Consider the following 13,639-nt stretch of genomic DNA (forward strand, 5'->3'; position numbering starts at 1 on the left):
CACGCCTGGTTTGTTGAATCGGTTTAGGGATCTCTAATTTCCTACGTCTGCGCCATATTTACCACCAATAACTTTCGCCCTTTATTGACTATTTTATTGTCCATTCTTTACTATTTTATTGTCCATTTACTTAAATGACTTTAAATGTAAATAGAACCAGAAACCAGGAAGAAGAGACAGGAAGAAGACGAAACAGGAAGAGATGAAAATAAAACAGGATTTAGGAAATTCCGGACGAAATAGCACATTCCGCCTGTTTCAGGTGGAATTCCGGCCGGAACGCCATATTTGGTCGTTCTGTTCCGGATTCTGGTCCATTCCGGCCGGAACTGAACGGAATTTATAACTATGGTCCAAACTTATTCGGTTTTGGCCCGAATGAGATGACAATAAACTCTTTTTATGACTAAGTCGAAATACACCAGACGCATCAAATACCAAGTCGACCAAGTTGACTAGGTTTTTCCTTGGGAGAGTTATCAGAGTGAGGTTTTAAACATTTACTTTGCATTTGGAGCAAGCAAATGCATTTGGTGAATTTGAAGTTGTTATTCATGTCTTGGGATATCGTTCCTATCTTGAGCAAGTAAAGCCTGTAAACTAAATTCACAGTCACGAACCTTGTATATAAAAGCCCAAGAAAATGCAAACACCCAACTAGAACTTGACAATAAAATTCCAAGACTTTGAATCTTTAGTTGGCACATATTAATTCCAGAAAAACAGTAAATTCAACATCTCCCAAATATTTAGAATAAAGAGTGCACATCTATGAAATTTTAGAAAATCTCAGAATTCTGAGAACTTCAGAAACATCAACCCTGTACAACCCATGATCGCCATTCAAAAAAAAAAACTATGAAAGACATGTTGCTTAATGAAACAAAAATTGGTTTAGCTCATTAAATGCAATTGAGTCCTAAAACCATTCAACAGGAGACTATCAAATTAAACTGATAATAGAACACACACCTCAACCCTTAGCTGATATTCATGTCCCAATTCAAACAAAATGCCTTCCACTAGCATTGTATTGTCCATTAAATGGGTTTCAATTGTTTCATCTAGCTCATCTTCAAAATCTTCTTTATCACTGAAAAAGAACAATAATAACAACTAAGTACACAAATACAATATCTCAAATCAACAGAGATGAAACTATAATAAAAAACTCATCGTATTAGAGTACCAATCAAAGGAGAAAAAAGTTTTTATGGGAAAACCGCCACAGTAGTCAGCAAGGAATATATTAAAACTGCTTTGCAAGAGGAGAGAGCAACTAACGGGAGAGAATATACACATCAAAGAGCCAGCGTTTATTGAAGAAGCAATAGAGTTGATTACAAAAAGTACTAGTTTGAAATGCTCGTTGGAATTGATCGGCTACGGGATTTACATTATACGCTACAGAAGCACCTGAAGTACTAAACAAAATAGGTATTAGTTTTGTAATGGTTGGAGCAGCAAAGTCGAATACGGCAAAAATCTCATTTTTTGGCAGTATGAAGGGGGAATTGGCCCAAAAATGGGATCAGGTCAAGACAGCCAAGCGCCGGCGGCTGACTCAAGTGCCCCCCAAAGCGAGCAGTCCCCCCAAAACGCATCTATTAGTTAAGGGGGTTGGCCATGGCCTAACCAGTTTTACAGAAATACATAAGCCTGCCCATTAGATGATTCAGATTGCCGAGTGGGCATCTATTAAGCGCTTTGACATGTAACATAAATTACATGGTACATGAATTAAAGAAAAACTTAAATGTAATGAAGATAAATGTAAAAATGGATGCATACACTCACTCCATATTTACATTTTGCATTGCACTATGTCCCATTTTAACCCCGGGAATACCGCGTAAGATGGTCTGATGGACACAACACCGCGCAAGGTACCGAGGTTATAGTTTATATAATTAAAACCTCTAGCATGAACCATTTCTGAAATCAAAGAGATTTCAATTCTGAAATCAAATAGTACCCCAGGGTTTGATATGCTTACCAAGCGCGAAATCAGATAGATTCAAATGCAAATTTCAAGAGGAAATCACTGCCAACCATGAAGTATAATACGAATAGTCTAGGCATAGAATCATGCTTGTTGGTTGTCTGAAATGAAGGCTTTGACATGAATAGCCATTTGTGAGTGTACAGTTGATTAAAGCTTAGTTTGTATAGGAAGGCAGTCGAGTGCATCTCATCTAGGGTTTGTTTTGTTTTTAGGGTATTTTAGTAGGCATATATATAGAATATATGTGTATATATATAGAGAGAGAGGGAGAGAATGTATATATATCCAAAAAAGTGTTCCCGGGCTCGAGCGCTCGAGTGCAAAAAAATCGTGTGGCTCACATTTTTAGGGTGATCCAAAGCATTCATTTGAAAGGCCCTTCCATAGATGGGGTGTGTACCAAAAATCAGATCCATAGGATCATCCTAACCCATCCAAAAGTGGCATTTTTCCCCTCCACTTTTGGATGGGTTAGGATGATCCTATGGATCTGATTTTTTGTGGACACCCTATCTAGGTGAGGTCCTTCCAAAGGAATGCTTTGGATCACCATAAAATGTGGGCCCATCCTTTTTTTGCACTCGAGCGCAGATAAGCTTATCTACGCTTGAGCGCAGGAACTGTGTGTGTGTGTATATATATATATATATATATATATATATATATATATATATATATATATAGAGAGAGAGAGAGAGAGAGAGTTTTCTACACACTAGTGTAGATAAGTTATCTACACACTAGCTTAAAATACAGTGGGGGGGCCACATTGTTTGGGTGATCCAAAGCATTCATTTGATGGGCCCTCACATAGATAGGGTGTGCCCAAAAAATCAACTCCATAGGATCATCCCAACGCTACGATCTGTAGAGGTAAAATGGATGTGTATAAACCTTCACAAATTTGTCTTTTTTTTGTCTCCACAGTTTGAATGGTTAGAATGATCCTATGGAGCTGATTTTTTGGGCACACGCTATCTATGTGAGGGCCCATCAAATGAATGCTTTGGATCACCCAAACAATGTGGCCCCCACTATATTTTAAGCTAGTGTGTAGATAACTTATCTACACTAGTGTGTAGATAACTTTCAGTGCAGATTCTTCAATTTGTAGAATTTTTCTTGTTGATCTTTAATGGAAATGGATTCAATTCAGCAAGGGGATGCCGAATCTTCAAAGAGCTTGATAGAAACCTTGATTTAAAAGGCTAAGATAGTAGGAATTAGAAGAAAAGCTGAGATAATCAGCTTGCAAGCTTCTTTTTCCATGAAAGATACACAAGAAAATCCTCTTTGCAAGAGGTTTTCCCCCCAAAACCCACTAGATCCAAGATCTAGTTATTTCAAAATCAAATCAAGGTCTCCTTACAAATGGAGGGAAAATGGCCTATTTATAGGCTTCTCTACAATGGAAATGACACATATGCCCCTACTACGTGTAAATGACTAAAAACTAAGAGTAAATGGTCAAAATAACGAAACTACTTCTAATAACCCAAAATGCCTAAAAAGGATATACAACATGGAAAAATAACTACACTACCATGCTGGTGCAAGTGAGCTAGGAACAAAAGTGGCCCTACACTAATGGAGCAACATCGGATGCCGATGGGATAAGGGATGTGTGTGTGTGTGTGCACGCGCAAAAGCACACGAGTGTTAACATAAGATCAACCAAGCATTGGTGTATATGTGAAATCCACTCAAGACCCTCAAACAAAACACAAAAACATCATCAAGTCGTAAGCATCACGGATTGATACTACTAGTAGCAAAAACACAAAGTTGTTACTGAGATATTCACCGTTTAAGACTTGTAAGTCTGACATTCATAATATGAACATATCAGAAGGGACTGGATCGCATATGCACAAGTGAAAAAGGCAACAATATGAAGTAAAAAGTTGGGGAGGAAAAGGAAAGGAGGATCAAAAACTGAGAAAGAATTTAGGGTTAGGGCAAATAATACCAGTTGAATGGATTCCAGACATCGCCGCAACAGGTGAATGGCTCGGTAGCCCCACTGCGGACGAGCAATTGGGCCATTGTACCCGTAGCAAGGTAGGGAGGGGGCGATAGCGACACAAACTCCGTTATTCTGAATCGGCTAGGCACCACTCTCTCCTTATATGGGGCAGGCGAACTCACTTTGCCGTTCTTGGGCCCCTCCAGAATGTGTCCGAAACTCCCAATATTGAATTCGATCTACATGATGGAAGGACATTCAAGTCATTTTAATGACGCCTAACTTGATCAGGGGAGTTTTCGTTTTATTTTTTCTATTTTAGGATTTTTATAATTTTCTTTTTTTTCTCATCCGTCCATTAGATAAGGGTATTTTAGGCTTTTCCATGGGATAAGGGCTTTTTGGTCTTTTCCTAGGGGTATTTCCTTTTTTATTTTTCTAATTTTCATTTTTTCCATCGCTCCGTTTGGTTGCCGGAATTTTTTTAGTTCCTGGGACTTTTGTGGAATTTCCGCAGGAAACCCACGTTTGGTTGGTGGGCCCAAAATATTCCCAGGTACGAAAATAACCCCGCACAAAACCCTACGGTAGGAAAACAAATACTGCAACCCCGCATGAAACCCTACGCCGGGAAAAAAATAATTCTGCAACAGTCGTCTCTATCCTAACCCTCGAATAACTTGTCCCTTCCTATCTTGAAGAGAAAACCCTACCCTGCAAAAAAAGAATACTGCAAAGAAAGAAGGGAACTTTGCAGAGAACAAAATCCTGCTGAAAATCTTGCAAGAGAGAGGTCATAAATGTCTTTGATGGTAGTAGGTGTAGGTAGGGTTCTATAAGAAGGAAGAAAAGTTCAAAGGAGGGTGGTGTATGGAAGGGAAAGGGAAGAGATCTGTTCTTGCATCTGAGGAGGAGAGCACGGCTTCTAGCCCATTCGTATCGAGGCAACCGACCCACCTAAGGGGAAAGCGAGCTCGACCAAATCTTTAACAGGTAGAACCCTTGCAAATCGATTTGCGCTTTGGTTTTATAAAATTAGGGGTTTGAATAAGCCTGTTTTTTTCTTCAAAAGAAACTGAATTTTGAAGTGGGTTTGTTATGTTCTACAAATGTCTGGTAACATATATTGCATATTGTTCCATGATGTTTCAAATCCTTCAAAAATCACGAGTAACAGATCTACAATTTAATGAGTATGATGAGTTTGGAGGATAATGAAATTGGTAAGGAGCTCATATTTGCTAATATCATCAGCCATATGTTTAAGGATGAGATAGTGCTCTAGGTAGTAGTGTAAAAATAGTGCTCTAGGTAGTTTTATAAAAATGAAATAGTGCAGTTGTCTACTTACTTCAACAAAATGGCCCTTGAATTTCGTCTCCAAGAACTCTTCCACCTGACCATAACTTCGAAGTCTTCTCTTCTTTTCGGTTTTTATTCAAATTTTTTTAACAAATGAATCCATTAATAAAGAGAAAATATGATAGAAAAAGTGCTTCCAAGGCAGATCCCACAAAAGATCAACATGGCAAAATTTCATGCCAGTACGCAATCTTCAATCTTTTCTCAAACAAGCATATATTTTTTTCCTACATCGACAGATTTCTTTACTCCCCTACTCTGTAGAAGCTTTCCAATTCAAGCAATAACCCTCCTTTCTTGCTCTACAGAATACTTCTTTTTCCAAAACCTTAATCCTTCCCTGGACATAGATTTGTGCCTAAGTCACGTAATCAACACTCGTTAAGACTAATTAAGTGAAACATAAGCACTGATTTTCAAAACTAGCACAACTGCAGTTTTTTTTTCCATATTTAACATATTTCCCTTTTAGGTCCTACTCTCGATTTCCCTAGCATTACTCTTCACAGTAATATGTAATGTACATTATTAATCAAAAGCCAGGCTCAACCCTCCAGCAATTTACCATCTCAAATCTGAGATAGATAGTTTAATAAACTACAAATCATCATTAGTTTCAATCGTTGAGTCGAGCAAGATAGCATTCACACTTATCCTTTATCAAGTTCATATATGTGGAAGAAATGGTTACAGAATCTGTTCGTGTGAGGATTTCGAGATTGATTAGCATATCTACTAATCCCAACGCTTGTACCAGTTAAATCTCCTATAGCATACATTTTCAATAAACATAGCAGCTCATTTGATTTACACCTGCTAATGGTTAAAAATAATTTGGCATGGATTTACAGCAATTCATGAAAAAACCCCACACCAAGTCCAGGTCAATCACCTGAACCAATGAAATATTGGAGCTTGAAGACATGAGATTGAACACCGTCAAAAGTTCAAATTTAAAATGCATTCACAGTTTTACCTTGGAATATAAGATAAGACACCCATTTGCAGAACATTGCGCTCATTCCTCTCAATTTGGTGACAAGCTTCATCAACAAACTGCAACACGGGGATGGGTGGCTGATAGAACTTTTTTTATTTTTATGGGTGGCTGATAGAACTTTTTAATTTTTATGAGTAAGATAAGTGACTAATATCCAATTGTGATTGAATTGTTCCTGCAATTTTCATTCTTATGCAGTTGTGTTCACACGTACCTCTGTAATATTACTTGCTTAGAATGTGAACTCAATGTACTAATCCTTGACATATGAATCTTCCAGTCATGATACTTACCCATAGTTGCATCCCTATTTCATGAATAGATACATTAATTTCCCATTTCTTCATTATACTTATTCATTTGCAATGAGCATACCACCAACCGAAGACGATGGTAATGGAGAAGATGATGGAATGAATATGTTTAGACAAGGGTACGCTTTGGTTGCAGCCGGTTCCGCTTTAGCCTTGGCGGCAGTGATGGAAGAAGAACAAGCATTCTTCCAATGTTCTCCTTATGAGAACACCTATCTCACCCCGCGCACATTTCTCCTCTATGTTGTGCGAAGTGACGAGCGCTGTCATGATATCCTTTGAATGAATGTGGATTGTTTCACAAGGTTTGTCCATATATTAAAGGGTACCGGGTGGCTAAATGATACGATCCGTTGCTCAGTGGAAGAGCAGTTGGCGATTTTCTTACACATCATCTCACATGACCAGAGGAACCGCTGTATGAAGGCATATTTTAGAAGATCAGGGGAAACTGTTAGTCAATATTTCAGTAAGGTTCTTAACGCAATTATGAGTATGACAGACTTACTCATAAAACCTCCATCATCGGATACACCGCCGCAGATTAGAGCGAATGAAAGATGGTACCCTTACTTCAAGGTATTGACTTTGTAGCCTTGTAATTATTCCTTTCTTATAAACTACGTCAGCAACATTTTTCCTTCCTATGATAGGATTGCATTGGGGCGGTCGGTGGGACACATATTCAGGCTAAGGTGCCATTTCCTATGAAAGGCCAATTTATATGTCGTAAGGGGTCGACTAGCCAGAATGTACTAGCTGCATGTGATTTTGACTTAAAATTCACATTCGTCCAAGCTGGTTGGGAAGGATCTGCGTTTGACTCAAGAATATTGGGGGAACTGCTTGCTGATGAGAGGGGAATTATCTGCCACCCTGGGAAGTATTATCTTGTGGATGGTGGATTTCCCTTGCTGAGTCATTTCATCACCTCGTTCCGTAAGATGAGGTATCATCTGAATGAATTTCAAACTAACAGGCCACGGACTGATGAGGAACTATTCAATCATAGGCATTCTTCAGCTCAAAATGTAATTGAATGTGCATTTGGTGTGCTTAAGAAGCGTTTCCCCGTCCTCAATGGCGAACCAATGCACCCCTTCCCCAAACAGGTTGATTTAGTCATAGCCTGTTGTTGTATTCACAACTTCATTAGAGGCGTAATGCCTCAGGACCGGGTTGTTGCTGCTGTCGATCGTGAATTAGCCTCCACAAGTACTGGAGGTGGAGACGATGATCAGGAGGAGGAAGTTGATGATGAAGAAATGCAGAGGGAGCCATGGCTAAGTAGAGCTCAGGATGGGATAGAAGGAAATAGAATTAGGACTGAAATATGTTCAGCTATGTGGAGAGATTATAGACTATCTGCTTGATATGGATCTTGTTATTAATTTGTATGCTTCATGTATGGTGCTTTAGTATTTTAAATTATGGCACATCTTTTCGTATGCCACTTATAAGGTATACTAATTTTGGAGTGTATGTCACTGGTGCTTTATATTAAGACCCTTCTATGTAACTTCTTTGAATTATATATCACTTCTATGTAATTCTTTTATTGTAGAATTAGAGGGCTCCTTGATGATTGTCATGTAATTTTCAAAAGTGAAATTCGTATACTGTTGGGTTATGGTAGAAATCATTGCTTTCATTATCTAGTATCATTCCTCTTGACCCCAATCTCTGATAGAATTGTTGTACCACACTTTCTTCTTGCTTTGGTATCCTCCACCCAACCTTCTCTGCAAAACTCAACATTTTCTCCTTTAGCTCTTGAGTGAACTTAGTCCTAAACCTCTTAATTTCTTATATAGGACAGAGGAGAACCAGCTGGGTCACATATTGACGATAAGATTTTTCCTTACTATGTGTATTCAAAGGAAATTATATTCATATATCAATTCAGAGTGTTCTGCTGATAAAATTGCCACGAGTCCTTCATTGGGGTGAAAAATATCTATTTGTTCATCGGATGACATAAAAAACTGCTCCAATACTTACTAATAGGCAATATAGAAGTTGACAAAGACATCTATGATCTACATCATAACACTTAAAATTGTTAATGCTTTTTCTTTTTCAGTGCCACCTTGATCCCTCCTTGTATCATTTTTTCCCATTTTAATAGAGTTGCCTTTCAGAAAAAAAGAATAATACATTTTTTGGTAGAACAAAATCATAATATCTGCAAGAAGGATAGCTGTCTTTGGGTTTTCCCTTTCTGCTACAGTTAACCAATTTGTGATCTGTGTAAATGATGCCGTGTTCATTGTAATTGAGGTGAAATACACTACACAACTTTCATTCATCTGCAGTTCCTTCAGTGTCAAAAATAATTTGTACAGCCACCAAGACCTTGATCACTCATTTCCATGGGTGAATACCAATTGGGATAATGTTTGCTCAGCGTAGTGACTATTACTTATCTGAAGAATCTCAATGCGGCAGATATAAATGTTCTAACCACATATGTGTAGGCATCATTGATGCACTGCCGAAAAATAGACTATCTGAATTGAGTATGAGAAAGTTTAATTGGCCATGGAAGCTAGACATTAGTGAATACTCTCTGACCAGGTTTCAACCTTTCAGAAAACACAGAACCTCTGCATCACTGTCATCTCCCAACATCTCTGCTGCTGTGTCACTGTCATCTCTAGTGTTTTATTTTTTCATCTCTACTGCGGTATATTCTCCATTTTTTGTTATCCTATTGTCATCTTAACGGGGTCTTTCATTCTACACCTAGCTATATTTGTTGTTTCAGAACTTTCGTATAATTAACTAAAGTGCTTCATGATTATTCCTCTGCCATATGAATACAGTTCAATTTGACCATTCAAACTAATAATATTATGATATTAAGCAATTAAGGTTTCAAAGATAATCTGAGCTTATGGTAGTGGTAAGTGTTTATAAACCCATGGATATTTGTTCTTGCATTTTTTCCCAACTGAAATCTTTTCAAGTGATGGATGACGAAGCTGACACCAGGAAAGCTAAGAATGTGAAATGGTCTATGGACATGGATAGGGTATTAGTTGGAGCATTGCGCCATCAATGTGCGAAGGGGCAGACATGCCTCAACGGATTCAAAGAGACTGCTTATGTGTACTGTACGACGCTCGTGAATGATACTTTTAACCTGCAACTGAAACGCACACAAATCGAGAATCGTTTGAAGGGGACGAAGAAGGTATATAAGATCCTGCATGGGTTAGTTAACATAAGTGGGTTCGGCTGGAACTGCGAGTTGAAGAGGCTAACGGTTACAAATGACGTTGGTGAAAATTTTGTTCGGGTAAGAAGTGGCTACCTACACTACTTAAAGAATTATTGTCCGATGTCAATATATTTTTTCAGTGATATAGTCTTCTTTATTGTGTAGGATAACCCCGATACAGCTAAATTCTTTAAGAAACGTTATGATTTCTATGATGACTGGGTTGAAATATTTGGGAAGGACATCGCAGATGGGGGATTTCGGAGAAGTAACAGGGATCCGCCATGGCCAGTTGTAGAGGAAATCTACACTCCCCAAATGCCATCTACCGAAGACGATTGCTTCAGAGAGTTCCTCTCCTATGATGACTATATGGGTCAGGATTCTCCCAATTTCAGTGCTCCCCAGATGCTGACCCCGATGACACACACTTCATCGACTATGCCAGATATTGGTAGGTCGATCCCGCTTCAGTCACCAAGTCCAATGGAAACAAGTATGAGCGGTGAGGGAAGTAGGTCAGGTGGACACAAGAGGCGAGGTTCTAGTGATTTGAAGTCATCTTTAAATACTTTCGCTGCCAGTGTCTCACAGATTGCGTTTGCTATTAAAGAGAATACGGCTGTTGTTAAAGAGAATAATCAGAAGGAGATTACTCTGTGTGACCAGATCATGGCGGCACTAGAATAAATTGATGGTCTTGATCGTGCAGCGCTCGCTGACATATATGAGTATCTAAGCACACACCTGACAAAAGGGCGATCGTTTATTCGCCGTGCGAAGGACCTCCGAGAAATGTATGTCGCTCGATTCATTCAGAGCCGGTCAGTTGGAGGGAGTGATAGACGGACTTGCCTACTTCTAATGTCAGTGGTGTTTTGGTTGATTTGTTGTTGTGGTTGCTTCTATCTTGTTGTTGTATGCTTCTATCTTGTTGTTGTACGCTTCTCTGTGTTTGACTTCTATCTTGCTTCTATCTTGTTGTTGTACCACTGTTGTTGTACTCTTCTTTATGGTATGAGGTACCACCCCTTCCCCCTTGTTACTGATATTAATATAATGCTTGGATGTTTTTTTTTTTTAAATGGTATAATGCCTGAATGATCTTCTTTGTCATAGCAATAATTGCTATAGGTCCACTATTTATTAGCTTGATTAGTCTTGAATCGGAAAAGAGAATATATTGTGACAATTGGGTTTTTTGTTGGCTGAACTTCACTTTCAATAGCTCTTGTCTAGAAAATTTCTTTTTCCAATTCGGTTTTCTGTTTCTCTTTTTAGGGTCTTCTCTATATTGCATTTGCTTCCTTTTTATCCATATACCTATCGTTTGGATTTGCGTTCGTGCAAGTGAATGGCAAAACAAAAGTTCTATGTGGTTTTTAAGGGAAGGCAGGTTGGCATATTTGACAATTGGCAGGACTGCCATCTTCAGGTGAACAAGTTTAGTGGAGCTTGTTACCAATCATATGGGACCAGGCAGGAGGCAGATGTTGCCCTTCATGCCTATTTACATGGCAGTAGTGGGTGCATACAAAATGAGAAAGAGGAGAGCAGCGTTCAAGGGTATTCACTAGCGTCAACAAGTTCTACCGGGTCAACTTCCTCTTCTACTTAGATATGGTTCTTATGTTTGGTGGTGTTCTTTTCATTTTACTGGACATCTGTAGTGGCTGTAAATATGCTTGGGATTGTAAATATGCTGGGGATTGTAAATATGGATCAAAACCATTTTTTTTCCGCTTCACTCTATTTATATATAAACAACGTTCTTATGGCGTGATAAAATATTTACCCTTTACATGTTGCAAATAATGCGTAGGCAAGGCTTTTTATTAGGAAATGAGAATGTTTTGTTCGAAGCAATCACTATCGGAATGTGAACCATATTTGGTATGAGGTTTAGATCGAAGTCACCACAAATAATGCATGGCCTACCAATTTAATTTTTCGTTCTTGCAATTGATCTCATGCTTCCAAAATGGACTATTCAGCCCGCACCATAGGATGATCCACAACCGTCCATTGATGGGCCACAATGTAAAGAGGTTGTGCCCAAACTATAATTTACGTGGGTTGATCCTTGTGGACCCCGATCCGAGAGAGGCAGGGGACGGGCCTCCACGCTAAGTCTCAGGATCATCCACATGAATGGAGAGCTCTACCAAGGAACTCTCAAAAGAAGTGCCCCTCACAGCATGAGTGGCGATACAAAGGGTGAGATACCTCTCGATTCGGGGACTAACCCAGATTCGAGGCGTACCTTAAACAAAGAAGAGTCGCCATCCAGGGAAGTAGGCCCTGGATCCCATACTATGCTCTGTTGCAACGGATAACCAGAGATACAAAAGAAGGTTCGTGCCTGGTTACGAATTTGGAAGGTCCGAAGAGCACCTCGTCCGCCCAAGTGCAAGCACCTGGTCTCTTATGCCATTTATTAGTGATTTTGAAGAGTTTTGAGCGAAAGTCATATGGAATGGGAACGAATATCTCCGAGAAGACGTCTATCTAATCATGCATGTCTCGGAGATGATTAATAAGCATACACAGAATAAATGAAAGTAGTGTCGCCAAAGAATTGTTAGGTTATGAGTGTCATACCTAATTGGTGTCTAGGTTCTGGTGTGCAAACACATGCATGCTACAGCTAAAGGTATATGATCTGTACATGAAAGTAAGAAAACACAGCAAAACATACAACACAAAACAACTCTATATATAACTGGACAAGATGAATCCTAAAACTCTAATGCGACTTGACTCGGACCAAGATGGCCATCCATCCCAGCTGCTCTACGTATCCCGGCCTCGGGAAGAATCGGAGTCAACGTAGTTCGATGACCTATTCTAAACTACGATGCCTAATCATCTAGAGCCGTTATCCTAGACTCGATCCACTAGACTCGACTGATTTTAAAAGCTTTTTGCACGATTGCTTAAGTTCAAGTGAATTGTAATTTTCAAGACTCTCTATATGCCCTAACTAATGCAAGTTGATTAGCCTTAAGCTAATGTAGGTGGGTCCTACATCCTATGTGTAACTAAGCTGTGCATCCTAAGGAAAACCATGGGCTAACTATATGCTTCCTAGTCTAGCTATCGGTTCAACTAAATGTCTAACCGATCAACTTGAGGCCTCCTAACTCTAGGGACACTCACGCTACAGGACACACCATATCAAACAAATCAGGACAGCCTCTTAACTCTAAAACACCCCAAATATCTAGGACAGACTCCTAACTCTAGGGGAAGATCTTTTTGAAAAGGTTTTGAATAATTTTTGTATTTTTTTTGAAGGTTTGAAATGTTTATTTTTAAAGGTTTGGCTGGACTTGGGATATGAATCCCAAGCTACACTACGTACCTCGTGGATGAGGATCAAGCCAACGTAGTTCGAAACAGAATTTCCTAACTACTCTCCTATGACTCAAAAACTTTTGAGATTTTTTATTTTTAGATTTTTTCAAGTTTTTTGGAATTTTTGACACAAGATGACAGAATCCTATCATCATAAGGGGAAGACAGACTCCAGATATCCCGCAAAGGTTGGACAGCATCCTATGCTTTGCGGGGGGAAAAGATAGAATCACGACTCTGCAAGGGTTGGACAGCATCCTATACCTTGCAAGAGTGGATAAAAAAAACACATGATTTGATGAGAGGTTGGAAAGAATCCTAACCCCTATGATGATAAGACTGACTCCGGAAACTGAAGGACTGACTCTCTAGCTAAGGATAGACTCCAATGCTAATGGAAAGACTTTTTAAA

At 39.1% G+C, this 13,639-nt stretch overlaps 1 protein-coding gene across 3 annotated transcripts in view; it reads right to left on the bottom strand.

Moving 5' to 3' along the window:
- The window catches only part of LOC143881201 (mRNA export factor GLE1-like), a 34,307-nt gene extending 30,104 nt beyond the window's left edge, over positions 1–4,203 (bottom strand). For 2 of the 3 annotated variants that reach the window (XM_077384186.1, XM_077384185.1), the window contains exons 1-2: positions 3,975–4,203; positions 973–1,093 (exon numbers count right to left, since the gene is read on the bottom strand). In XM_077384186.1, coding sequence (XP_077240301.1) covers positions 973–1,093; positions 3,975–4,051 — 198 coding nt within the window. In that variant the 5' untranslated portion in view covers positions 4,052–4,203. Of the gene's footprint in view, positions 1–972; positions 1,094–3,809; positions 3,938–3,974 lie in introns of those variants that run through there. The other variant, XM_077384187.1, reaches the window with a different exon arrangement.
- Positions 4,204–13,639: the final 9,436 nt, after the last annotated feature.

The sequence above is a fragment of the Tasmannia lanceolata genome, unplaced genomic scaffold (assembly GCF_043159265.1).
Source record: "Tasmannia lanceolata isolate RefF3 unplaced genomic scaffold, GAP_Taslan_0.1 ptg000007l, whole genome shotgun sequence".
NCBI classification, from domain to species: domain Eukaryota; kingdom Viridiplantae; phylum Streptophyta; class Magnoliopsida; order Canellales; family Winteraceae; genus Tasmannia; species Tasmannia lanceolata.